The sequence below is a fragment of the Odocoileus virginianus genome, chromosome 31 (assembly GCF_023699985.2).
Source record: "Odocoileus virginianus isolate 20LAN1187 ecotype Illinois chromosome 31, Ovbor_1.2, whole genome shotgun sequence".
Taxonomy (NCBI): domain Eukaryota; kingdom Metazoa; phylum Chordata; class Mammalia; order Artiodactyla; family Cervidae; genus Odocoileus; species Odocoileus virginianus.
Window position 1 is genome coordinate 9,578,148 of NC_069704.1, and position 27,478 is coordinate 9,605,625.

The 27,478-nt window shown below is 49.6% G+C and overlaps 1 protein-coding gene across 10 annotated transcripts in view; it reads right to left on the bottom strand.

Annotated features, from left to right (window-relative positions):
• RGS3 (regulator of G protein signaling 3) overlaps positions 1 to 27,478 on the bottom strand; it is a 150,012-nt gene that overhangs the window by 31,381 nt on the left and 91,153 nt on the right. For 2 of the 10 annotated variants that reach the window (XM_020906649.2, XM_020906655.2), the window contains one exon: positions 16,505 to 25,989. The exons of 5 other annotated variants lie outside the window; for them this stretch is intronic. In XM_020906649.2, the coding sequence (XP_020762308.2) occupies positions 25,882 to 25,989 (108 nt within the window). In that variant the 3' untranslated portion in view covers positions 16,505 to 25,881. Of the gene's footprint in view, positions 1 to 1,938; positions 2,089 to 2,139; positions 2,229 to 2,327; positions 2,696 to 16,504; positions 25,990 to 27,478 lie in introns of those variants that run through there. 3 more of the 10 variants (XM_020906654.2, XM_020906652.2, XM_020906651.2) reach the window with 3 other exon arrangements.

Here is a 27,478-nt window from a genome sequence, read left to right on the forward strand (position 1 = left end):
ATCACACCACCCAGCCGAGCACAGCCCAGCATGATCCCTGAGTGGGCTTTCCCTGTGGCCAAAGCTTTCCCCGCCTCATCGCCTATCAAATCCCATTGCCCAACCCTTGGCCCCACAGGAGCCATCCCGACATGAAGAAACGAGGGCCCCTCCAAAGGGACTCCTCACTGGGGCTCGAATTGGTAGTGCCCACTGTCTGCCGGGCAGAGCTAGGAGATGAAGAGGAGGAGCTGACTTGGACATCAGAGCCTGTCCTCAAGGAAACCCACCTGAGCCCTTTTCTATCACACCCGGAACCCCAGGCTGGACTCTTGGGACCAAAGGATGAATCAGGCTCAAACCTCACATTCGTAAGACATGAAGCAACCACAGTGGGTACCAGCACCATTCGACATATTCCAACTGCAGTGTTTGCTCTCGCTAGGGAAGGCTGGGTAGGATTAAGACCTTGAGAGAAGAGACGGGCTTCTTTCCGGGCAGTGGGAATAGCATGTGCAAAGGCAAGAAAGCAAGGAAGGGGGTGGTTTCACTGACACCAGACACTGGTGATCAAAAGCCCCCTCGACCACCTCTGGTTCAAAGCCCCGGTGACACCCCCCACAGGGGGGCCACTCACCTCAGCTGCCTCCATCTTCACCACCCCCTGGGTGCAGCAGATGCCAGGCTGGGCCAGGAGCGGGCCCTGCTCTGGAACTTGGCTCCCCAAAGGGCCCGCCCTGGGCTAAGCCTTGCCACGTGCTAGGGCTGGGGAAGAGGGGAGGTGCCCCTTCACTGGGTGTGGAGGACTCAAGGGGCCCCGGTGGAAACTTTGACTGTGGCCGCAGTGCCCTGGCTGGGATCCCACGGGCACTGGCGGGGCAGGCACTGCAGCTCCCTCCTTCCAGGAGACAGACCCACTCCAGCCGTGAGGACAGGGGAGTCTGATAGCCCCAGCTGTGAGGCCTGAGTGCAGCGGCACAATGTGGCAAGCTTTTGGTGAGGGATCTAGGGGCTCCATACTTAGCTAGGCATCTCAAGACAGGAGTGGCAGATTCCAGATTGAATGTCATCGCTGAGGTCGGGGTGATGACACCCACATACCTGGTTCTTGCTGTTCCAGGAGGCAGACGTCCTCCAACCTGGTCCTGGCCGGAGACCTGCCATGTGAACTGAGGCACAGCCCCTTCACTCTCTGCACCTGGCCCTCCTCGGCCCTGAGTCCCACAGCAGGAGGATTCTTCTCGGACACCTCAGGACACCTCAGAGGAGAGATGCGGGCTCTCTCCACGCTGATAACAGAATCGGCCTCTGTCGGCTCACAGCACCTAACTCTGCGGGGTGAGCTGGTCCCTAACGACACCCTTCCTCACAGGTCCCAGTGAGAAGCCAAAGGAGCAGGTGCAAAACCTACCCCAAGGGGTTCAGGAGGCAGAGCATCTCCATCTCTGCCTGGACTTCCCATGGACATTTCAGCAGACGCCTCGGGGATCAGCCACCGCACCCCTCCTACCCAGACCAGCCCCCCAAGGCCACCACCTCCTTCCCCTCATGGAACTCGGCAAGAACGGCCACCCTGATGCCTGGTGGGCAGTCAGCACCGCGGGCTGAGAGCTCCCTCCCCACGCAGTGTCCCGACTTCTGGTCACCAAACATTCCTTTCTCTCGGCAAGAAAAGCCGGCTGACCAGTCTAGAAGTGGGAGCAGCACACAGTGCAAGCGTGCCCCAGCCCTGCAGGGTCCCCACCCGCTAAGATAGACAGACAGACAGACAGACAGACAGACAGACAGACACACACACACACACACAGAGCTATCTCAGAGCAGAACAGAACATGGTTTGGTTGCAACCTGCCTATCAATGGCTGCCCTGGGGAAGAAACAATAGAAACAGGGGCAGGGGGTGGCCTGGACAAGAGCCCCCAGCCCACCACACACGCACCCTGGCACCCAGGCACCTACCCAGCACACTCCAGCAGAGACCCGGGGACTCCTGGCTGCCGTTCCTGCCAGCCCGCCCGCCCCGGGTCTCCGCCTGGCTCCTCCCGCAGGCGGGCAGGCAGGCGGGCGGCCGTGACTGTGGTAGCTCCCGGCGGCCGTGTCAAGCGGCTGCCTTCCCCAGACAGAGCTCCTTTGTGTCAGCAGAGCTATTTATGGACTTACCCAAGTTCCCTAGGGGAGCGATACCTGCTGGGAAAAGCAGAACCAAATGACCAGGTTCCACCTCACACATCTAGGTAGCTGTTTTCAAAACCCTTGCATCACTCGTCCCTCCTCCTCTTCCTCCTCCTCCTCCCTGCCCTCCTCCTCTTCCTCCCCCTCCTCCTCCAGCGCCCTTCCCAAACACACACCCGGTCCAGCCCGCTGCCGCCACTCTAAAGAGAAGCTGAATCTCTTTCTTCCATCAAACAGAAAACTCTGTAATTTCCCAAGACACTTTCATCCGAGCAGGAATCCGGGATGTCTCGAAGAAGAGTCCTCTGCCACCCCGTCCTTCAGCCGGCAAGGGGCCCGGCAGCTCCTTGGGTGACAGGCTCACATGCGCCAGCCCTGACTCCCCGGCCGCACCCGTCCCCAGGACTGGGGCTGCCCCCCAACCCCCGGAGTGCCGCTCTGGAGAGAGAGGTGTCCACTGCTCACGGCGGCAATCCCGGGCACTGAGGATCCCAAGCCGATTGCACCCCCACACACATCCTGAAGGCTCCCCCAGCTGGGGCATCGCAACCCACTGGCCGCAGCCTTGGGCTCCCCCAGCAGGGGCAGGACGGAGCCAATCGCCGAGGCTTTCCGGGCTCACCCCCACCCCTACCCCAACCAGCCTCTCATCCCAGTGGGCGGCTGCAATTTAACCCAGGGTCCAGCAGCCAACACGCGCTGACTCCAAGAATGCCACGGCCCCCGCTGCGGGGGAGCGGCTGCTTCAGTCACCTCCCGACCGCACCATCAGCGCAGCCCAACACACATGCGTTTATTTAGCACTTTCGTGTGCCGCGTCTGGGCAATCAGAGGTGGACAGAGACCTTGGGGCTTCCTTCCCCCCCAGTACGGGGGCTGAAAGGGGCATGTTACAACAGCCCCAGCGTAAGGACCACGAGTGAAGCAGACATCCCTATCAGCGGGGCCACGGGAGTGGGAGGATGGGGGGCAGCAGGCGAGGAACTGGTTCAGGTTCCAGCTCCAGTCCTGGCTGTCCTGATACCACTGAGCAAGTCCCTACCCATCTCTGAGCCTGGGTCTTCTCATCTGTAAAATGGGACTGACAACCTTTGACCTGCCCACTTGTGGGGTTATTAGAGGATTCAGTGATCGTGGGGCCAGGCACTCTTCTAGGGGAAGACTCTTCTGAGAGTCTGGCCTTCATTGATTCATTTAATCCTCATCGACATCTTGTGAGGCAGGCGTTAGTATTACCCTATTTACAGATGAAGGATCCGAGGTGGGGAATGGTAGTGCAAGCTGCCCACAGCTTGTTGTTCAAACACCAGTAGGATTTGCAGGAGCTTCCCAGGTGGCGCTAGTGGTAAAGAACCCACCTGCCAATGCAGGAGACATAAGAGATGTGGGTTCAATCCCTGGGTTGGGAAGATTCCCCTGGAGAAGGGAATGGCTACCCGCACCAGGATTCTTGCCTGGAGAATTCCATGGACAGAGGATCCTGACGGGCTATGGTCGGTGGGGTTCACAAAGAGCCGGACAGGACTGAGAGCCTAAGCACAGCACAGATCCAACTCCAGGGTGCACACTCGGAACCACTGCAGGAAGCTGCCTTGCCAGCGCAAAGCTATTTGATGGTGAGGCTATGGCTGCTGCAGACGCTTGTCTGATGTCCTCAAACACACCGTGGACTGTGCCTGAGGCTCCAGTCAGGGATGTCTGTTCCACAGCCAGTTCCAACGTGAGCACGCCTACCACCCTTGTGGCCAGCTCCCTGGATGTCAGCCCAGAAAACACAGGGCAGGAGGAGCCCCTATCCTCTTTTTCCACCTCACACCAACTCCGCCACCCTGGGCCAAAGTGCTCTCCCTCTGCCTCTTACTCTCCCTAAATGCGTCTCAGTGTCCCTGAATGTACCTCTGCCTGCCTACCTGCCCCTGTCTCCCACTCTCTAGTCCTGTCTCTCTCACACATACCAGCATACTCATGCATGCTGACATAAGAAAACATCCTTTATTAGGGTCAACTCAGAACAGCCCTTATCTGAGCTGGGCACTTACACTCTCCCATCAACACTTCGTCTTGTCCCTGGGGGCAGAGCCCAGACAGTCCTTGCAGAGCCCAGGAACCTTCCAGATTGGAAGCCTATCATTTGCCAGGTTCCTGGGAAGCAGGGCCCACTCCTGTCCTGGAAAACCAAGAAGGTGAGTCTTAGGAGATGGCCAGTTCTAATGGGAGACTGACAGTTCCCAGGACGGAATTTCTGGCGCTTGGGGTAGGATTTCTCAGTGTGGAGAGCCTGAATATAGGGTCTTCCTTGAGATGAGAGGAGTCCCTGAGTTCAGCTGAGTCTTCACTTCTCAGTCAACATAAAGTTCCAAGCACCAGCTACCGGCCGGGTTCTGTGCTGGGTCCTGGGGACGGGGTGGAGAGCTGGCAGACCAGGACCCTGTCCTCACCAAGCCAAAGGACATCAGGCGCACAGTCAGACTAGTGAGCGCATCGTTAGATACTGTGTCAGAGCAGCCCTGCCAACCCAGGGCGCCGAGTCGGGAACAGATCCAGGATGCATCCATCAGGGCTCTGGACCACTAGGATGACGGGGAAAGGGCACAGCAGGAAAGCGCCCTGAGGCCCAGGAGGAGGCCGGGCCAGCCTGGGAGAGCACCTACTGCCCGGGGAGCCTGGGGAACCACTGCCTGCTGCCTCCCCACAGGTCCAGGCGCAGATCCACAGAGCACGTGGCCCCTCCCTGTGTATAGCTTGGGCAGGATGAGACGGTCACTGTCAGTCAGGCCACCTAAACCAGAAGGACCCCTGGAGATCTTTCACTCCTATTCCCTTTTTACAGCCAGTGAAGCTGCGGCTCAGAGAGGGTAAGGGACTTTCCCAAGGAAACAGAGCAAGTGAGTGCAGGGCTGGGACCAGAGCTTGCCAGCTCCCAGCCCAGCGCTTCTTCTGTCCTATCCCAGTGCCTCTCAGTTCAGTTCAATTGCTCAGTCGTGTCTGACTCTTTGCAACCCCATGAACCACAGCATGCCAGGCCTCCCTGTCCATCACCAACTCCCAGAATCTACCCAAACCCATGTCCATGGAGTCAGTGATGCCATCCAACCATCTCATCCTCTGTCGTCCCCTTCTCCTCCTGCCCTCAATCTTTCCCAGCATCAGGGTCTTTTCCAAATGAGTCACCTCTTCGCATCAAGTGGCCAAAATATTGGAGTTTCAGCTGCAACATCAGTCCTTCCAATGAACACCCAGGACTGATTTCCTTTAGCTTGGACTGGTTGGATCTCCTTGCAGTTCAAGGGATTCTCAAGAGCCTTCTCCAACACCACAGTTCAAAAGCATCAACTCTTCTGTGCTCAACTTTCTTCATAGTCTAACTTTCACATCCATACGTGACCACTGGAACCCTCAGACATACATAAATGATGGTGCTGTTCAGTACAGGAGGATCTAGGGAAAACCGAGATCCAGGTGGCCCACAGGGTCAGTACCTGGGTCCTCAGAGCCTGAGCCCCATTCACGGATCTCCATATTTAATGTAACAAACACCTATTTGACACTTAGGTTGTGTCAGCATTGTGAAAAGCACTTCCCAAATACTGACTCATGAAATCTTCATAACCCTGTTAGCTATGATGTCTAGTGTCCCCATTTAGCTGTTGTCATTTAGGTGCTCAGTCATGTTCAACTCTGTTGTGACCTCATAGACTGTAGCCCACCGGGCTCCTCTGTCCATGGGGATTCTCCAGGCAAGAATACTAGAGTGGGTTGCCATGCCCTCCTCCAGGGGATCTTCCCGAACCGGGAATGGAACCCGTGTCTCCTGAATTGGCAGGCAGATTCTTTACCACTAAGCTACCCAGGAAGCCCATCCCCGTTTTACAGAGAGGTAAACAAAGGCAAAGAGATGATTAAACTTGTTTAAGGTCACCAGGAAGTACAGAGCCACGGATCAAACCCAATCCACTGTGCCCTGCACCACTGCACAAGGCGGCCCATGGAACAGAGCCCTCTGGCTACGTACCGAGAAGCCTGCTGGCTACAGAGCGCAAGCATATAGGCAAACGTCTCACTGTTCAGACAAGCTGGCAGCAGCTTCCAGGGCTAGGACCAGGGAGGGTTAGCAGGGAGCTAGTGACTGTGCACCTCCCATTTTAAGAGGGGCAGCACCCACAGGCTCCAGGGCGGCCCCTCGGGAGATGCAGCAGCAGTATACGGCCCGGACGCCCTGGCCAAGCCGCTGCCCTGCAGTCGGACCACAGCACGGCTCCCTCCCTCCCTCCGTCTTCCCTCACTGCCTCCGCGGTGTTAAGCCTGAGACACCCGGAACTGTGTTTGCAAGACCCTGTCCTGAGCCTCGCGCAGATGGAAACCCACCCACCTTCCTTCCCCACACAGACTCCACCTGGGGGAAGCGGGGCCTTGGCAATACCTTCCTCAAAAAAAAAGAAAAAAACAAGAGGGTACCTGCCAAAAGCTATTTAATGAGCTTTCCCGTCCTGGCTTCTGATGCAAAGTCCACTGGGATTTTATTCCAGGGTGGGGAGGAGAGTGATGTCACTATGGCAGAAACAGGGCACCAAGCCAAGGGAGGCGGGACCCCAGGAATTCCAGAGCGGGTGGCAGACTAAGACCACCCCCAGTCCCCACCAGCAGCGGCTCAGGCTTTCACTTCCTTGGACAATGAAGTGGCCAGGCCTGTGTCATCAGTGACGGGGATATTGGAAGCTGGGGCCCAGACGCAGAGGCCCCACTTTCTACAGAACCCTGCCCCTCCTTCAACCTGTGACAGAAGAGACTGATGGCCCTGGGCTTCCCTGGGAAACTGTGGAATATCTGTTTATGCCCCTCCAGTCCAAGCTCTGAATTTGCTAACCCACTTAGGGAGTTCTGGGCCTTTAACTCATTGGGTCTCAGAGCCTTGGTTTGGGGGTCTACAAGTCTCCATACACAAAGGCCATCCCCACAGAAGAGTGGGCCAAGAGACACTTATTGATTATTTCAATAACTACTGAATCCTTATCATGTGCTTGGAACTCTGGGCACAGACAGAGGAGTAGCCTGCTCCTGGGCTCTGACTTGGAGGGTGGGCACAGGTGACCTTGGTGCCGACACTTCCAACAGGAACTGTGCTGCCAAGTTCTGGCCTCTCTGACCTAACACCAGGGCAGAGGACACATTCTCCTACCACTTGCTAAGGGCATGCTCCTGGCTCTTCCTGGGGGCCCTTTCCTTGTTCTTGGGGGCACATGCTGCAAGTGGGGGGCTGGGGCAGGACAGAGCAAGCATCCATCCTCAGGTTCAAATCCACAAGGAGTTCTGGACTGCAGTTTGCAGAACCCAGGGCAGGTCCCTTGCCTGTTACGGGTCTCAGTCTTCCATCCCTAAAAAGAGGCTGGAGATGGGTGTCCAGTAGCCCCCTGGGTCCACTCCTCCCCTTCAAAGTCAGTCCCAGGCGCCACAAGCTCCTCTTCCTAAAGGATTAGGTTCTGGCAGGGGTATTTAGGAAGAGCATAGGCTTTGCAGCCCCCCAAAATTTGAGTGTGAGTCATCTTGGGCAAGTCACTTGAATGTCTCTGAGCCTCGGTTTCCTAATCTGTAAAATGGGGCTATTACTGCTGCCTCAGTAGGCCCTGTGGGAGAGGAAGTGAGGTAGTGCACGTGGAATGCCTGGCACTCGATAAATAAGAGCTATCGCTATTGTTGTATTGTCATTGCTGTAATCATCTGTCGAAGGACAGAATTGATCTGGAGTGGGTTGGTGAAGAGAGTAACGTAAAACACAAAAATAGTTGTTGAGGGTCAAATAGATGAAGACCTAACACAGGGTCTGGTTCGACTAACAGCTGATAATCACTAACATTTATGAGCAACAAGCTATCATTATTCGCATCCTACAGATGGGAAAACTAAAGGCAGAAAGGTTACATGGCAAAAGCAATGGCAAAAATGGCAGCATGGCGCCAAGGTGCATGCTCCTAAGCCGTGTGTCCTGCCCTGACTCGTGTTCCCCAAATGTCTCTGCTCTTGCTGTCGGCCTCTTCCTCAGCAACTTCAGGCAGCAAGGTCACTCTCCAGTCTGTTCACGGGACCTGCATCTCCCAACCACAGCGAGGGGGAAGCCCGCGTGCAGCAGAAGCCAGGGGTCCAAAGTCCCCCAGCAGAGCTGCTCCTTGGAACTGTGGCCGCCGGCTTCTGCCTCCGGCCCAGGGCCCGCGTGGCAGTCACCTCAGCGGCATCAGCCTGACCTTGGGTGGCTACAGCAGCATCAGATGGCCAAAAGCCACCACTATCTTCTTTCCTGGCTCCAGTCCAACAGGCCACTCGTCTGCCTGGGATTTCAGGCTTTGGGAAGGAATCCTCGACCCACTGGGCTTGTGCCAGCTCCGGGGTCAGGTCATCTTGACCACTGGAATTCCTGGGAAGTGTTCCGCACAGACTTGGAGGCCAACTCTGTGATCTTGGCTGCTAAACATCGCTAATCCTCGGACTCCCCCAAGTTCAGCACTTGTTTGGACTGTTGGCCTAACGCCAGATTACCAAAACAGAGGGTCAGCAGTTGAAAGACTAGCCTGAAATGCTGGCTTTGCTGCTGTTTAATGCAAGACCTGGGGCAAGGCCAGTCCCCTCTTTGGGCCTCAATTTCCCTGTCTCTAAAATGGGTACAGGGGTTGACTGAGATCAGAGCCACCCAGCACGCAGTCTGCAGAACGCACTGGTCCATGAGCTGCTTATTACTGGTTTATAAGATAAGCAACAAAGTCAAGAGTGTTTGGAAACTTCTGTAGCAACTTGACATGGCTGTGACATCCAAGTACAAGACCGTGGACTGGTCGGATTGAACCGGTAAAAGGCTGGGTTGGGTGCTGTCAAACCGGCACGAGAGATCCTACACAGTGCACATTTTAAGTAAGTACAAGGCTCTTCACTGCAGGTGATTTAAGAAGCCCTGGTGGAAATGATGCCATTTCTACGAGAACTCACTAACTAGGCTTCTATAACAGGCACTCAGACCTGCAGGGGGCTCACCATCCTGTCACCTAAGCAGCTTCCTCTCTGGGGCTCCCAGCTCAGAGAATGGAACCACCAATCGCCTATTTGCCTAAACCAGGCGCATGGGCATCATCCCTCTCCCAAACTCTTTCTTCACCCAACGAATCCCCGAATCTGCGAGATTCGCACCATGCAGAGCTCTCATCTCTCTTCATCCCTGCTGCCTCTTCCCAAGGTGAGGCCGATAGCCTCCTCACTGCTCCCAGCCTCCCACCTCGCAGTCCTCCACACCATTCTCCGCAATGAGGCTGCAAGCTTTCCGTGACATGCGTCGAACACACAGCTCCCAGTGCCCTGGGATAAAGCTCAGACCCATTACACAGCCTCTCAGGCTCCTCCAGCCTCATCCTCATCTCCGGCTCCATTCCCCTCCCTCACGCTTTCAGGCACACTGGTCTGCCTTAAGGTCCTCACCCAGAATGACCGTGCCCCCACCTCCCTCCTGCCCCTTGCCTCACGGTCCTGACCACCCGCACTGGGCCTTTTGTTATAAATGTCATCTTTTCCTTACATATTTTTCATACTTGGTTGGAGTCTGTCTTTCCCCTAGTTGTCCTCCACCACATCAGACTATGCACTAGCTCTATGGAGATGGGAACTCTGTTGGTTGATGAAGCACAAAGTGGAGGCCATCTGGGACTCTGCCTGACCAGCTTCCAGCTGTCCTTCTTTACCACCTGAGAAACTACCTGTCCTTCCCTCATTCTCAAAACAGGTGATTCACATGAAACTGACCCACCTCCCACTCCAGGGATGGCCATGTGACTCAGCCCTTGGTCAAGCACTCTATCCCATCCTATTGTCTTCAGCGACTGGAATAGGCACATGATCCAGCTTGAACCACTAAGACTCAGACCCAGGAATACTGTTGAAATGATCGAGGGCATCACACTGTAAGGCCATCACCCTGGTACTTGTGGCAACTATCTGCCCTCACTAAAGGAGTGGGCCAACACACAAACAGGTAGAGCCCAGAGACAGAGTAAAGAATGCCAGTTCTGGTGATATTGCTCAAGGTCCTCAACCTAGCTATGCCTGAAGTCCACCCTCCGAAGTCCAATAAATGCCATTTCCAGGCTGAAGTTAATTTGAACTGGGTTCTTGTCACTGGCAACTGGAAGAGTCTTGACTAACGTGTGCTGAGTCACCAGTATTGAGCACAGTGTCTGACCTACAATAGCTACTCTGGAATTATTTTTCATTCATGCATTCATTCAGCAGTGAAACAGTGACCAGGCTTGCCCTATAGGAAGGGTCATCGTGGCTGCCGTTTAGAGAGGTGACTAAAGGGAGAGGAATAGGAACTGGAAGATCCAATACTGCCATGCAGTAGTCCCAGGGACAGAGATGAGACCTAAACAGCGTGCTTGAACAGAGGGGAAGGGTGGGGAGAGGAAGAGTCTCAGTTCCGAGTTCACTGGAGAATCTCTGGTGATACTGGCTCCCCTCTGGTGCTCAGTTCCCCAGTCTCTTTCAGTTCCATCATTCTAGCAGCCCTGTGCTATCTCCCACTGCTTATAGAGTCCCTCGCTGTCAACACTCAAATTTTCACTGAAGCTTTGTTGAGGTCAGCGTCGGGGGCGAGTCCAGAGGCTGGTTTTGACAGGCAGAGAGTATTGCGTGGTAGCTAAGAACACGGGTTCTGAAGCCAGCTGCCTAGGTTTGGATCATGGCCTCCTAACTCTGAGACCATGCACACAGTCTATTTAACCTCTCTGTTCCTTTGTGTCTTCATCTATAAAATGGGAATAATAGCAATGGTGTTATGCAGGTTAATATTATAGCAGAAGGGAAGCACATCTGATAACTATTAGGTGGTATTATTACTATTTGCAATAGGAAATCCAGAAAGAGAAGATTTTAAAACATAGAAAATACACACTTCCCTGGTGTTCCAGTGGCTAAGACTCCATGCTGCTAATGCAGGGGGCCTGGGTTCAATCCCTGCTCAGGGAACTAGATCCCACAAGCTGCAACTAAGAGTTCTCATGCGACAAACAAAAAGATCCTGCATGTCACAACTAAGACCAGATGCAGACAAATAAATATTAATAAATAAAATAAGTAAATATATTTTTTAAAAACATAGAAAATAAATTATTTCAAAAGTTAGTAGAAAATTTCCCTGAACTAAGGAAAGACTTGGGTCTTTCAGCTGAAAGGACTTACCTAGTGAGTACCAGGAAAAATTACCCAAAAGAGGACAAACAGCTAGAAATAATCTGGTGAAGTTTCTAAATTCCAAAGAGTAGAAAGAGAAATCCTGCTTGTTTCCATAGAGAGACTTCAGAGATTCAGGTGAGTACTGCACTTCTTAACAACACCAAATGTGGGGACAATAGAGCCTTTCTCTCAGGGTCTAGGGAAAGACTGTTAACATGGAATTCGCTACTCAGGAAAAGATGACTCAAACATGAGGGCAAATATTTTCAGACTTAACAAAGACTAAGAACGTATGCCACCCACAGATTTTATCCAAGAAAGCTCTCCAGACCAAAATGAATCAAAATCCAGAAGTCAAGAATAAGATGCTGTCGGATACAAGAGACCAGCAAGCAATGAAGCCAGAAGCATTTAGACACTTAACTACGTATAATGTAACTGAGAAGTTATATGCAATCTTAAGTAAATGATTTCTAAAATGTAATAGAACTAATGTTTAAGAATAGCAACAGTCAGAAACTACAATTTCAGATGATTTCAGCAATACTTAGGAGTCACGGAGGAAAAAAACAAACAGAAGTATGGGTCAGCTGACGTGGGTTGCAGGACATGAGGACACACTCTTGTAGATCTGATGTTATTCTCGATAGTAAAACATGTTTGTGAAAAATATTTGGGTAAAATTACCAAAGGAGTCTGGAATGCTACAGTCCATGGGGTCACAAAGAGTCGGTCACGACTGAGTGACTAATACAACATATAACTTCCAAGGAAATTTTACAGAAGAGTAATGAGAGGTTGAAAAGTGAAAGCATTAGTCACTCAGGCATGTCCAACTCTTTGCAGCCCCGTGGACTGTAGCCTTCCAGGCTCTTCTGTCCATGGAATTCTCCAGGCAAAATTACTGGAGTGGGTAGCCATTCCCTTCTCCAGGGGATCTTCCTGACCCAGGAATTGAACCTGGGTTTCCTGCATTGCAGGCAGATTCTTTACACCTGAGTCACCAGGAAAGCCCAAAGAGATGTTAGCCTTGGGATATCTAATACTACTAAAACTACTATGAAGCTACAGTGATGAAGTTTCAATCTGTTGTAGAAATAGATGGATTAATGAGGGAAACAAGAATTTAGAAGTCAACCGACTAATGTGTGGACATTTGGTCTATGACAGGTGAGTAAGGAAGAATAACTCTAAGATAGGTTTGAAAAAACTGGTCAAATCTTGGGGAAAAAAATTAAAGAGTTCCATCTGACACCATGTACTAGATTAAGTACAGATGAATTAAAATATGAAGGTGAAATGTAAAAGGTTAAAAGTACTTGAAAAGGATATAGGAGAATATTTGCTATAATTTTGGAGAGGAATGGCCTCAGCAAGCACAGCCCCCTATGATCAAAAAACAGAGTTGACTACAAAAATACTTGATTATTTAAAAATGTTAACTTCTGAATGACAAAAAAAGAGTATAAATAAAGTTAAAAGACAAATGATAAACCGGAAAACATATTTGTAACCTACATAATAAGCACATGCTTAATATTCTAATATTATAAATAAAACAACTGCCCCAGTAGAAAACTGGGCAAATGATATTAACTGATGAGCCAAAGAAGAAGTATGAATGACAAATAAAGAGAAGCTCAACCTCACTAATAATCAAATAATTGCGAATTAAAATGACACTAGTGGTAAAGAATCCGCCTGCCGACATAGGAGGCATAAGACATGTGGGTTTGATCCCTGGGTTGGGAAGATCCGTTGGAGGAGGGCATGGCAACCTACTCCAGTATTCTCGCCTGGAGAATCCCCATAGAGAGAGGAGCCTGGTGGGCTACAGTCCAAGGGGTTGCAAAGAGTCAGATACGACTGAAGCGACTTAGCATGCAAAATAAAATATAAAATTTCCCCTCTCCTACCAACAAAGAATTAAAAAGCAGTGACATCCAGTATTGCATCGGGTGTAGGAAGACAGTCACTGTCGTCCACTATTAGGTAAACTGTGCTACAGAAGTACTTAACCTGTTTCTTTGTTTTCTCATCTATGAACATGAAAGTGTGAGTCGTTCAGTGGGGATAATAACAATCCTGTTGGGGAGATTACACATTTAAGCAGAAGAAAAGCATTTGTGGAGCACTCTGGGAGTGTCTGTCATGCTCTCCCCTACAGAAAAGTGCAGTAAGATGTAATGTACAGGACATTCTCAGAATATTTACTGCAGCAATGCTTGTAATGTCAAAACATTGGAAACAACCTGATCGCACATCAATATGGGAGCAATTAAATAAATTATGGTCTATTGGCTATGAAAAAGAAAGAACTCTAATACTGATGTGAAAGATTTACACTTCCCAGGTGGCGCTAGTGGTAAAGAACCTGCCTGCTAACGCAGGAGACATAATGAGACTTGGGTTTGATCCCAGGGTGGAGAAGATCCCCTGGAGGAGGGTATGGTAACTCACTCCAGTATTCTTGCCTGGAAAATCCCATGGACAGAGGAGCCTGGCAGGCTATAGTTCATGGGGTCACAAAAGAGTCGGACACGACTGAAGCCATTTAGAATGCACACACACTAAGCTTTAAAAAATGAGTTACAGAAACTTTTGTATGATACCATCTAGTAAAAATAAAATAGCATATGTCTACATATGTGTATGAAAAATATTTGGAGGAACACAGCAAACTTACAGCAGTAGCTATCAATTGGGAGATTTTCTTTATTTTATTCAGCTCAGTAAAGTTTAGGATTTATCTGTATTAAGTATTACACAAGTATATCATCAAGGAATATATATAAACATTCCCATTTGTAATATATAAATAAATAAATAGTTTCAAATAAGTTTAAGGACAAATGTACAAAACCAACATGGAAATTTTTTTCCCCAAAACTTTTCTTTTGAAGCTTTAAAAGAAGATTTGCATAAACAAAGAGCCGTAATCAGATTCTTGGATGGGAAAATAGTATTTTACAGACTTCAATACTCCGCATTTTGATAGTTTTTTTTTTTTCTGATGTGAATTTTTTAAATTTTTTATTAAAATAGAATTGATTTACAATCGTGTGCTAGTTTCAGATATACAGCAAAGTGATTCAGTTTTATATGTATGAGTGTGTGTATATGTGTATATATATGCTTTTTTAGACTCTTTTCCATTTTAGGTTATTATAAGATATTAAGTAAAGAGTTTTATAGTGGGTCCTTGCTGGCTATCTATTTTATATATGATAGTGTGTATATTTTAATCCCAAATTTGATGTGTATTTTAAAATACAATTACAATGAAAATCTCAAGGAGACTTTGGGGAGACACAGGGAGGAGGTGGGGACTGAATAAAATTACACTGAATTTCATTTGAAAGGATAAATATGTGAGAATAGGATTTTTTAAAGAAGAGCAATGAGAGGATACTTATCCTAACATAATGTACAAGCACTGGCGCAAACCAGTGCTTGGAAAAAAGGAAAAATGTTCTTGCTCATACTGTATACCAAAGTAAATTGCAGAGTTCCAAAGAATAGCAAGGAGAGACTAAGTGTTAAAAGCTGAAAAACAAACCATAAATTTCAAATGCAGGGGGAAGCGAATGTTGTATAATCCTGAGCCTGAGATGGATACCAAACTAAAGGCAAAAAATTTTTTTAATTTATGTATATGATATTAGTCATCAGAAAGACATAATTTAAAACCATTATGAGATACAATTTCACACCCACTAGGGTAGCTATGATTTAAAAAACAGGAAAATAAGAAATATTAGAGAAGATATGGAGAAATCTTTATATATTGATGGTGGGAAATAAAATCATGAAGTGACTTCAGAAAAGTCTAGCAGTTCCCCAAAGTTAAACATAGAGTCATCATTTGATCCAGGGACTCCACTCTAAGGTACATACTGGAAATAAATGAAAATATACGTCCATGCAAAAACTTCTACACACTTATGGCAGCATTATTCATAATAGCCCAAGGTGGAAACAATCCAACTGTTCATCAACAGATGACTGAATAAATAAAACACGGTACAGCCTTACAACAGAATGTTATTCCATCATTAAGAGGAGTTAAGTCCTGATACATGTTACAACATGGATAAACTTGAAAACCTCATGCCACATGAAGAAAGCCAGTCACAAAAGACCTAATATTACATGATCCCATTTACAGGAAATGTCCAGAATGAATCTATAGAGACAGAAAGCAGATGGGCGGTTGCATAGGGATGGGGGAGATGGGGGAATGGGTGGGTGACAACCAAGGGTTATGGTTTCTTTAGGAAATAATGAAAATGCCCTAACGTTGACTGTGCTGATGGTTGCTCCAGTCTGTGACTATCCTAAAAGAGCATAGAGTTGTACACTTTAAATGGATGAATTGTATGACATGTGAATAATACCTCAATAAAGCTGGTACAAAGCAGTTTACAGACATGACTACCTATAAAGCAGAAATATCTATTGTTTTAAAATAATAAAAAATAAAAGGATAACATACAAATATCCTCCTTATATAAAGAGCTTTTGTGAGTTAATAAACTATAAACAGCCCAATAGAAAAATGGGCAAAAGATTTGACCAAGCCACTCACAAAAGAGGCAGCGTAAATAACTAAAAAGGCATATAAATATTCAGCATTTCTAGTAATCAAAGAAAGTAACCTACTAAGAAAGGTAACAAGGCACATTGTTGGTGAGTGTGTGGGGAGAATGGTCTCCTACCCACACTATCTCAATTTGCTTGGAACTGAGGGATTTCCCAGGAAGCTAGAATACCCATGTTAAAAAAGAACAGTCTGGGGTTAAGCAGGATTAATTGCTCAGTCTGAAGTGGGATTATAAACTGGTACATTCATTCTGGAGAGTCATTTGGCAGTAGGTATCAAGAACCTTCTTTACAGATATATATATCCTGTCACCTGGAAATTCTACTACCAGGAGTTTATTCTAACAAAACGTTCCTTCATCAACAAGTATTTGTGGGGGGTCAGAGATGTACACTGGATACTGAGGCTAAATCTACAGATTTTTATCTCAGGTTTTTATAACAATGAAATACTGGCAACAACCTAAACTATGTAGACCTAATGGAGATTTTTAAAAAACAAAACCCATTTCATCTACACAATGAAATACTCTGTAGGCACTAAAAATGATGTTGTAGAAGAACATTTATTGATGCTACACTGCTAAGCAGGAAAAAAACAAGAAAATTGTGTGCACTAGCAATGCTAATTTGCAAATAAGACATGTGTGTGTATAAACAAATGCCCAACAGGATACATACACCCTAAAATGTTAACAGTGGTTATCTCTGGGTGTTGGGATTAAGGGTGAGCTTCATTTCCTTCTCCTGGTTCAACTGTATTAAATATTTTATTCATAGTAAACATGAATTACTTTGGTAACGATACAACAAAAGTCAACTGCATTTAACAAAAAATCCCCACATTTGCCATGCCCCCATGGATGAAGGACCCAAGGAAGGGGGTTGCAGAGTCACGCACACATTTACACTTGATCTAGCAATGACAGCTACCATTACTAAGTACAGTTATCCCTCAGTATCCATGGAACCCCAGCTGATACCAAAATCCAGGAATGCAAGTCCCTTATACAAAATGGCATAGGATCAATATTTGCATAGAACCTACATACATCCTCCCACATACTTTAAATTATCTCTAGATTACTTAAAATACTAAGTGATTAGGTGAAACTCATTCAGTTGTGTCTGACTTTTTGTGACCCCACGTACTGTAGCCCCTGTAAATGCCATGTAAATTACTTTAAATGCAATGGAAATACTGTATAAATGGGACTTCCCAGGCGGTGCTAGTGACTTAAAAAAAAAAAAAAAAAAAAAAAAACCTGCCTACAAATGCAGGAGACATAGGAGATGCAGGTTTGATCCGTGGGTCGGGAAGATCCCCTGGAGGAGGGCACAGCAACCCACGTCAGTATTCCTGCCTGGAGAATCCCATGGACAGAGGAGTCTGGTGGGCTATAGTCCATAGGGTCACAGAGTCAGACATGACTGAAGTGACTTAGCACACACGCATACTATGTAAATAGTTGCCAGCTCAGCAAATTCAACTTTTGCTTTTTGGAAATTTCTTGATTTTTTTTTTTTTTTTCCCTATCTGGGATTGGTTAAGTCTATGGAAGCAGAACCCACGGGTGTGGATGGCTGAACATGCCTATTACATGCCAGGCATTTTGCACAGACCATTCCCCTTAGTCCTCAGGAGAACCAGTGAGAGACATGTCCTCTCGTTTGACAGAGGCTGGGCGACCTGCCAGTAACCCCACAGCCGGTGAGAAGCAGAGCTGGGATCTGAACCCTGGCCTGCCCACCCCTCGCTCAGACCCTGCCTCTACCCGAGCTGCTCCTGCTGGTTCCTGGGGGTGGGCAGGCCCTCTGTCCTCCGGGCTGGTGCTGCGCGGGCCCTCCCCCGCTGCAGACAGCCTGGGCGCCGACGCGAGGACAGGTCAGCAAGCATGGGGACAACAGCACACGGAGGGTGTGGCGCTGGCAGGCCAGGGGCTGAGGCCAGGGCCCAGGGCAGACTAACCGGGGACTCCTCGCCTGCTGGGCGACAATCAGGAAGCCTGACCACATCCGCCCCAGGAGTTCCCAGGCCCTGTGCGCTCCCAAAGGCAGGGAGAGAAAACCTTGCCTGGCCTGCTCCACCCTGGTAAACGCAGCGGGAAAACAGCTCGCCATCTGTGACCGTCTCCCTGGGCCCCAGCCGGCTGGCCAGTCCTTTCCCCACTTCCGGGCCTCCTCTTCTGTCTGAGGAGGGGCTGTGAGCGCTGATGGCTCCAGGACCCCCCCAGGTCTAAATGCTTTGAATCCATGGCGCGCTTCCTCGCAGGGGCCCCAGCAGGAAGAGGAAGGGGGTGAGGCGTCCCACCCAGGTCCCGAAGGAGCCCCCTCCCCTTCCCCTCAACTCCGTTCCCACTGCTATTTTTAGAACAGGGAACATCTCCACCAGCCCTGTCCTGCTCAGAGCTCCAGGTAAAACACAGCTGCCCCATTCATTCCACTCCAGCCAGAACACGGAGGGAATTTACAGACAACCCAGTCGGCTAGACAACCTCTCCCAACACCGTTAGCCGGGCCACTTCTCACTATTTCCATTACAGCCCAAAGTGGTGACTTACTTTTCCTAAGACGGCACAGCTGAGTGAGATGATGAACGTCTCTAAGACAATCTGTGCCCCTCCCTGTCAGGCTCCCAAGCGTCCCCAAAGAGAAGTGCTGGGGGGAGGGTCCCCCACCTCTAGCACCAACTGCACCACGCTGGCTGGGAGTTCTTACCCTTTTCTTCTCTTGGTCTCTACAAATCAGCTTGTTAATCAATGAACCCCACTGGGGGAGAGGGTAGCCTTTTCAGTTCCATACTCAAAGAGTCTGTGGTTCTATCAAAATTCTAGTCACTCATGAAATAAATATTGCATTCTCTATTGTTGGGTGTGTGTGGAGCTATATTCCTAAAGTTCATCTGAGAGTTGACAGTGGGTCTCAGAAAGCATTTTCCCATTGAAAATTGTGTTATAAATGGTATAGCATAGCTCCCTATGATAGCCTACTGAACACTTAATGTTCTCCCACAAGGAGAAATAGCAGAAACCTATGCAAAGAGTTGACTCATTGGAAAAGGCCCTGATGCTGGGAGGGATTGGGGGCAGGAAGAAAAGGGAATGACAGAAGATGAGATGGCTGGATGGCATCACCAACTCGATGAACATGAGTTTGAGTAAACTCCGGGAGTTGGTGATGGACAGGAAGGCCTGGCGGGCTGCGATTCATGGGGTCGCAAAGAGTCAGACATGACTGAGCAACTCAACTGAACTGAGCTGATACTGTGATAGAATTTAACCAAAATGGAAAACCACTAACATTTAAAAGACACTGAGAAAATTTACCCTAAGTAGTGTTTGAGCCAAAGAAGGTACACATCAAAGGCAGTGAGTCAGTGGCAACTTCTGGGGAAAGTCTAACGGAGACTTCTGACCACACTAGAAACTGCAGGCATTGCACACCGATTCTTACAACTTTCACTGAAAGTTAGCTGTATGCCACTGACCAGGAGTTAGAGAGATTAAAGAACATATGTGTATCCTTATATACATGATATTAAAACAAGGGTCCAGTGAGCAGGAAAAAAGAAGGAATGGGGAATGGGAGAAGATTCTGAGCTTGAAAGCTATTGTGCTGTCTTCCTGGAAGCAAGCCTGGAAGGAGGCACATTTGGTTGGGAGGAGGCAGGGCTATGCTTATAATTTGAGTTCTGAGATGAGGACCTCTTCCTGTATAAGATCCACTGATATATTTATTTGACTCAAGTACATGATGAATATTAACCATGTCCAACACTTGCATATGGGCATTCCAGGTGGTTCAACGGTAAAGAATCCACCTGCCAAGTGGGTCAGGAAGATCCCCTGGAGAAGGAAATGGCATCTCACTCCAGTATTCTTACCTGGAGAATCCCATGGACAGAGGAGCCTGGCAGGTTACAGTCTATGGCGTTGCAAAAGAGTTGGACATGACTTAGCAACTAAACAACAAAAACAACACTTGCATATATTCACACGCACGTGTTTCAATATGAAGACCAAAATGTCTGATTTCTTTTTTCTTTTAACCTCTTGTTAGAGCCCTGGAGCTTTGGAGATGACTCCTGGAGATCACCTAAATTCAACACCCTCATTTCTCTTGGTAAAGAAACAAGTGATCAGAGAGGTGAAGTAATTTGCCCAAAGTCACACAGTGAGTTACAAGCAAAATCAGGATCTGAACCAAGATCTTCAGAATCCTACTCTGATTTTCTCTGAGGGCCAGAAGCTCAGTGAGAGGGGTGCTCCACAAACCCAGGAGAGAGAACCATAGGAGCAGTTCTCATCAGGTCTCCTTCCCTGATGAGTCAGTATGGATATGAGGCATTCACAACCCTGAAGTGAATCTGGCCAGACTAGATTGCTGAAGACCAAGCGGGGATCTAGGCTCTGGTCTTACAAAACTGAAGTGCAATGGAAAACGCTTTGAGCCAAGAAAGTCAGCAGACCTGAGCCAAGTCCTAGCTCTGCCACCACCTTGTCCCATGAACCTGGCCAGGTCACTTCCCCTTTCTGAGCCTCAGTTTCCTCATCTAGATTCTAGACTGTGACAGACTTGAACCGTAATCTAATTCTACAACATCCAGTGAGTACCTACCAAGAATCAGGCTTAACAGAGTCAGAAATAAATAAACTATGACCCCCACTACAGACCATACACAAGTTTATTTAAATAACCCTGCACAGAGAGCTAACTTATAAGTATAAAAATAGATGGTTTGTCAAACAAATGCAAGCGTCACACAGCAGTACACACACCATCAGGCCTCAGGAAGATTAAGGCAACATTAATATCTCAATCTTATGAGAATACTTATGATAGTCAGATGTTATTAAAATATCTCAAAATATGCAGAGCCCATATGCTGACCTCTAGAAGGAGGGGAGAGGAGAGCAGTAAGAGTGACAAGGGAGATGCTGCAAGAGAGACCGGGACCCTGCCTGGGAGAAGGGTGGATGTGGCTGCCTGGCTCCCAAGAAGCCCATGGTCTTGCAGGGGATACACATCTGCCTGACACATTGTGCTAAAGATGAACAAAATACTATGGAGCACAGAAGGGGAAGCAGGGACTTCTGATGCAAGCCAGGGAGCCTTGAAGCCTGAGGACTGTATGTGGCCGGAACAGCAGAGGTGGGCAGGCAATATCAGGCAGGAGAAACAGCCTGAAGAGGAACAGGCACGGGGAATTTAGAGAAGGGATATAGTTCAAAATGGCTGGGCTATGGGCTCAAAGCAGGAGGGCAGAGCAACTGGGGAGAGAACCGGGGTGGGACCATGGCCTCCCAGGATGGTCTTGAAGCAGGGAGTTGAACTACTCAGCCTCCCCAGCTTTGATGGTCTGTGGTTGCTGGAAAGTAGTAGAACAGAGCAATCCAGAGTCAGTGTTCTGGGGCTGGGCCCCCCAGGTTCCAACCCTAGCCACCCACTGGCTGTGTGACCTTGGGCAAGTTTCTCCTCAAAGACTCAGCATCCTTATCTACCTACTGGGTTTAGTGAAAGTAAATGTGTAAAGATGACAAAGAACGTCAAGAGGCTGTAGTGAGGATTAAGAGAGAAGATGTAGGTGAAGAGCTTGGCATTGCTCCAGGCTCACAGTCTTAAGCGCTCACTTATAAAGTACTTACTGTTATTATTCTATCCTTAAACTGAGGATCTAGGAACAATTTGGAGGATGGTGGCCCTATTCAGAGAAAGGCTTGAATAAAGATAAGATCAAGACAGAGGGCAAGGTTGTGCGATCTTCTTTAAGAATAACAACAAAAGAAGATAGCAAGATGGCTGAGGCCAAGAGGAAGGTGGGGAAGAAGATGATCTTTCTGCAGCCAGATGGGCAGAAACAAGGGGAGGCAGGAAAGCTGGAGAGACTGGAAAACAATTTTGGTGGGGGAGAGGGAGCTGTGGGGGGGGGGGGGAGGGCTGTGTGGAGAATATCTGAAATCTAGTCCATCTGACACCCAGTTACTTAGTATTGGGGCTGGTGGCTCGGCAGGAAAGAATCCTGCAATGGAGGAGATGTGGGTTCAATCCCTGGGTTGGGAAGATCCCCTAGGAGGAGGGACAGCAACCCACTCTAGTATTCTTGCCAGAGGAATCCCATGGACAGAGGAGCCTGATGGGACTACAGTCCGCAGGGTCGCAAAGAGTCAGACATGACTGAAGCGGCACAGCACGCACACACGTACTTAGTGTTGAGATTTGGAATCAGTCAGCTAGCAGAATCTGGGCCCAAACCTGGAGCAGGCTCTCACCTCACCCTTAACCAGGTGGAGGTCAAAGGGCTGAATCTATCCTTTTCTGCCTTCAGCCACTGTTCTATCAAGACCAGGTACCCCAAGACTGTGTTGCCAGACACTTCTTGAATGCCAGACTGAAAAGGGGGGTAACCCAACCATCCCAGTACTGCTAAGTGTCTGTCTTCTGGAGTTCCTCCTGTCTCTCACAACAGATTTTTCAAATCTTGTATAATGCTATTTATCTTGTCAGCCTGGCCGCCCCCTGGCCATATGAACTTGAAGTTTACTCTCTAGTGTGTAGAGAATAAGACATCTCATTTTATTAGTCCTAAAGGACTCCAACTAGAGCTTAAAGGGCCACAACTTCTACATGCAGGGTATCTTCCCTCCTGACTCTTCCTGAAGGCGATAATTGATTTCTCTTACTTCCACCCCCTACAAGGCAAACCGTTGTATCTGGAAAGAGCAGTGGATTAGGTTGAAATGCCTTGGCTGGAGGACTAGCTCAGCCTCAGGTCTAGCCACAGCTGGGAAGCTGTGTGATCTTGGATAAATCACTTAACTTCTCTGAGTCTTAGTCCCTCGCACCCATAAAACAGGGCTGCTGGGAGGCCTAGGGGAGATAATGCCTGGGGACCCCAGTTGACATCTCTGATGCCCATGCTTTCGCTGGAGGCGCCCATCTACATTGTGAAATTGCCTGCACCTTCAATTTGCAGAACACTCTAGGTGCTATGTATGAGAAATACAGAGCTTTGGTGGAAGAATTTATGAAAAAGAACTTAAAATAATTTTTTTTAAAAAGTCATACATAAATAAATGTCTTCATTATTTCCAACAGGTCGCAATTCCCAAAGTGCCAAAGGACCCAGGCAGCAAAGACCGGGAGTTTCAACAGACCCAGAGCATGAGACAATAAAGAAAACAAGAAAATGGGATCAAAGGATGTGCAGGGGTGGGGCGGGGAATTTAAAGAGTCACTTTGTATTCAAATCGCACAGATGGCCTTTTCAACAATAAATGGTTGTGCTCCGGTGCTCCCAGCTCGTAGGTCCCCAGACACACAGCAAGACAATTGGGCCATCAGGAAAGAGACCATTGTGTGAGCTTCTTAGAGTGATTTGTGCGGAGGGAGGGGCTCGGCCATGTTTCCCGTGATTATGGCTCTCGAAGGCAATTTCGACGCATTCATCATCCTGGACGGCTGGGGGTGGACTGGGCTGCTGAGAAGCAATGGCCGCCCGGTCGTATTTCATCTTCTCGAGCCCGTGGAGCCAAATTAATTGTCTCATCGATTTGAAAGGCAGAGCAGCAATGGCGCTTGTGGCTCACCACAGTCACCGGGAAGACAAGGGCCCTCCAGGAGCTGATGTCTGTGTCCGCAGCGGCAGCTTGTTGGGACAAGCGGAGGAAAGCGCCATCCCCAGGGCCAGGTGCCGCATTTAGAGTCTCTGCTGCCCTGCCACCAGAGCTCCCAACCTCTGCACCTGTGTGGTGGACAGAGGTAGGTCCCCAGGTCCAGAAGAGAAAAGCTGGCTGCCTTTCCAGACAGGCGGTTCTCCTGGGCCTCTCTCCCCCCTTAATGTCATTTTGTAAGGGAATCAAATGAAAACATGATGCGGCTTGCTGTCTGTGCAGACCCAGCTGCTTGGCCTCTCGGAGTTAACCCTGCAGGCGGAGTCTCAGCTGATAGACACTGCTTGTCCCACTCTGGCCGGCCATTCCCCTGCTGGGTGGGGCACCGGGCTGATTACTGATACTGCATGTCTGCTCTTTCCTAGGCTGGGAGGAAGGGCCATCTGTGGGAAGCTAAGGGAAGAATACTCTACTGGGCCGCCCTTCTTGAGGTTCAGGTAGTCAAAGCAGCTGAACAAATTCAGCAGGGCACAAGATCCCTCCCCCTCTCTAGAACACAGAGAGGATCTTACAGGACTCAACGCCGAGTGGTCAAGGGGACTTCCCTAAACTGAAGCCCAGCCTCTCTGACCTCCTTTCTAGGCAAAAGGCCCTGCTTCTACACACGCCCTTTGTGTGTGAGCTTTGTCTGGACAGAAGGGTGTGAAAGCTGCCCCACGCTGGCCCACAGCGGGAGATGCGGCAGGCAGTCAGCAGGCTGAGCTCTCATTGCTGTCCCCTGGCAGGTCACCAGTCAGCCTCACAGCAGGATGGGTCTCCCCTAGCAGTGCTGAGCCACACTTAGCCCCGGTCCCCGAGTCTCGGGAGCTCCGCAGAAAGCAAGCCCAGTCAGCTTCCCAGCGGCTGAAATCCAGTTTCCTATCAGACCATTCAGCACCGGATGGACAGACAGCACAGGCCACCCCTGCTGAGGCCTGGAGAAGCCCCACTGCTCCCAAATTGGCCAGGAGAAGCGCCCACTACTGCCAGCTCCCGGGGACATTCTCAGCACTTGGCCCTGGTCCCTACCCAGGCCTCACGAGGAAGGGGCTCTGTGAGGACGGCCTCACCCTTACTTGCATCCACTGAAAGTCAGACATGGCGGAGGATGAGAAGGGTGGAGGACAGGAGACTCTTATCCGAGCCTCCGCTACCCCCAGGGTCTGGACATCCACATAACCACCTCCCCAGGGCCCTCCAGGGCAGGTCGCCATTGCCCCTCACCTGAAGGACTTAAGGAGCCCCCGCCTTGGGTTCTACCATCTTCTGGAAATGGTCCCCGAGACGCTGTGACTCCCTTCTCAAAAGCCTTCAGTGGCTTCCCACTGTGCCCAGACCCGAACTCTCAGTACAACACGAACCACCACAGCCCTGAACCACCTGGTCTCCACCCCGGTGGTCTTGCCCCCCAGCTAAACTCAAGCTCCAGCAGCCTGGCCTCTGTCCCTCCAGCACGCCGCACCCCTATCCTATCTCAGGCACTCTTCACAAGCTGTTCCGGTCCGCCTAGAACGTTCCTTCCAGAGTCCTTGACTGGCTAACTCCTTTCTGGCCTGCAGGTCGTGGCTTCAAAGTCAGGCTTGTCCCCTGCCCCTCCCCCACCCCTACAGCAATCTACACAACATTCTCTCTTGAAAGAATCCTTTCTTTTCCTTCATAGATATCACAGTTTGTAACCATGTGTGCAAGCGTGTGTGTGTTAATATTTATGTAATGCTCACTCCTCTACTAAGATGAGAGCAGAGACCACATCCATCTCACCCTCCACAGTTATCTCAGGCTCCTAGCACAGAGTCTGGCATAAAGCACATGCCCTCAAAATATCCGACGAGTGAAAGAATGAATGCTTGAGTACAGATGACAAATGAGAGAAGGGGTGGAGATATCTTCTGGCAGCCAGGCACCTATCTTGGCGTTGTTCTCCATCAGCGCTGACCTCTCCCAACCTCTCCCCCTGCCCCCAAGGCAGGTGCTGGAACCACCAGAAGCCCACGTGCTATTTCACCTCCTTCTTCCTTGTAGGGAATAAGCTTCTGGTTCTTCTCCATTTGGGACTTTCGGAACCAGTCTGCATCTGCCCACAGGGCCTCCGATACCACTGCGGTCCTTCTGATGCCAGTCCACACACACCCGTAGGGCCACTCCCTTCAGATGACCCTAGGCCCAACATCTTGGTCCTCCGGTTTGGGTCCAGTTGAGGTGAGGTTACTCTGTGGTAGGGGATGCCCAAGAAAGGGTTAAGTTGCCAGAAGCAGAGTCCCGCCCTTGGGTCTGCTCAGCCAATCAGAGTCTGTCCTGATGAGGTAAAGCTTCTATCCTGGGTAGCATTGGTTGAGCTGGCCGGCCCCGTCTCCTGCTGGAGAGAGCCAGAAGGGTGGAGTTTCTGTGGAACCAGACAGAACTGGAATTAGCTTCACTGTCGACTCAGGCCAGGGCTGCCTGACTCCAAGACCTGCCCCTGCTCCTTCCTACAGTGCTCACACGGACCCTGGCATCTCCAAGACCCCATCTCTAGGTGCTGCAGTGGAGGTGACATGCGGCATGCACCTTGGTGTCACAGCTAGGAGAAGTCTTACAGCCAGACCAGACCCAGGAGGCCTCAGTTTCCCTGCCCGGTCCCAGGAATATGGCAGGTGGCTACCGGGAAGTGATATGGAATGGTCGTCACATGTGGTCAAAGTGGCAGCATTCAGCCTCAGTAAACAAGGCCACTAGATGAATCTCCTATATAGATATACCTTTAATAATAATTCACAGAGTTCTTCTTGTATGCCTCTTTGCTGAGCACATTACATGAGTTTAGCCCTCGCGAGAACCCAGTTCATCCATTCACCGAACTCATGAAAAACCCGAGTCTCAGAGAGGCTCGGGGCCTCACCTGAGGTCATAGAGCAGTTAGGCACTCACACCTCCCATATCACTCACTATGTTATTTTAGAACCAGCGGCTGGCATATCTGTCATCACCACTGGACCGCAGTTTCCCAAGGAAAGAAGGTGACAGATTCTTCCGTGCACTCCCAGCACTGAGGTCAGGGTGCCCCCTGAGCAGACGGAGCCAGCACGTGCTGCACCCCACCCTCCCCTCCCTGACGGCTCAGTCAAAAGCCTGCTTTCCTCAGAGGCATGCTATTGGCCTGCCTGGGGCTGTGCATGTGGTAAGGGCTCAGTGCAGGTTCAGTGAGTAGACAATGAATGGGCAGCCAAGAGCTCCCCTCAAAGGACCTAAACTAGAGCCTGGCCCAGAGCAGGCACCTATTTCTATGCTGCTGTGCTCTGCTTAGTCGCTCAGTCATGTCTGATTCTTTGCAACCCCACGGACTGTAGCCCGCCAGACTCCTCTGTCCACGGGGATTCTCCAGGCCAGAATAGTGGAGTGGGCAGCCATTCCCTTCTACAGGGGATCTTCCCAACCCAGGGATCGAACCCAGGTCTCCCATATTGCAGGCGGATTCTTCACTGTCTGTGCCGCCAGGAAAGTCCAAGAATACTGAAGTGGGTAACCTATCCTTTCTCCAGGGTAACTTTCTGACCCAGGAATCAAACTGGAGTCTCCTACATTGCAGGTGGATTCCTTACCAGCTGAGCTACCAGGGAAGGACATTTATTTCTATATTCGACTGAATAACCAACCCAGTATGTATCTGTCTCTCCCCATCAGCTTAGAACCTTTACAGCCATCTGTGAGTTATTCCAGATTAGCTTGGCAGCATTCCCCATGGTAGGCAGTTTAGTAGAAGTCACCCCAGGTGAGAGAAGACAGGTAGTTTACCCACAAGGGTAGACGATGAGGCAAGAAAGGGTGAAGAGTGCAGACGAGGAAGAACGGGGTGGTGAGAAGAAGGGAGCTAGGAGAGGAGAGGAAGCCGGCCA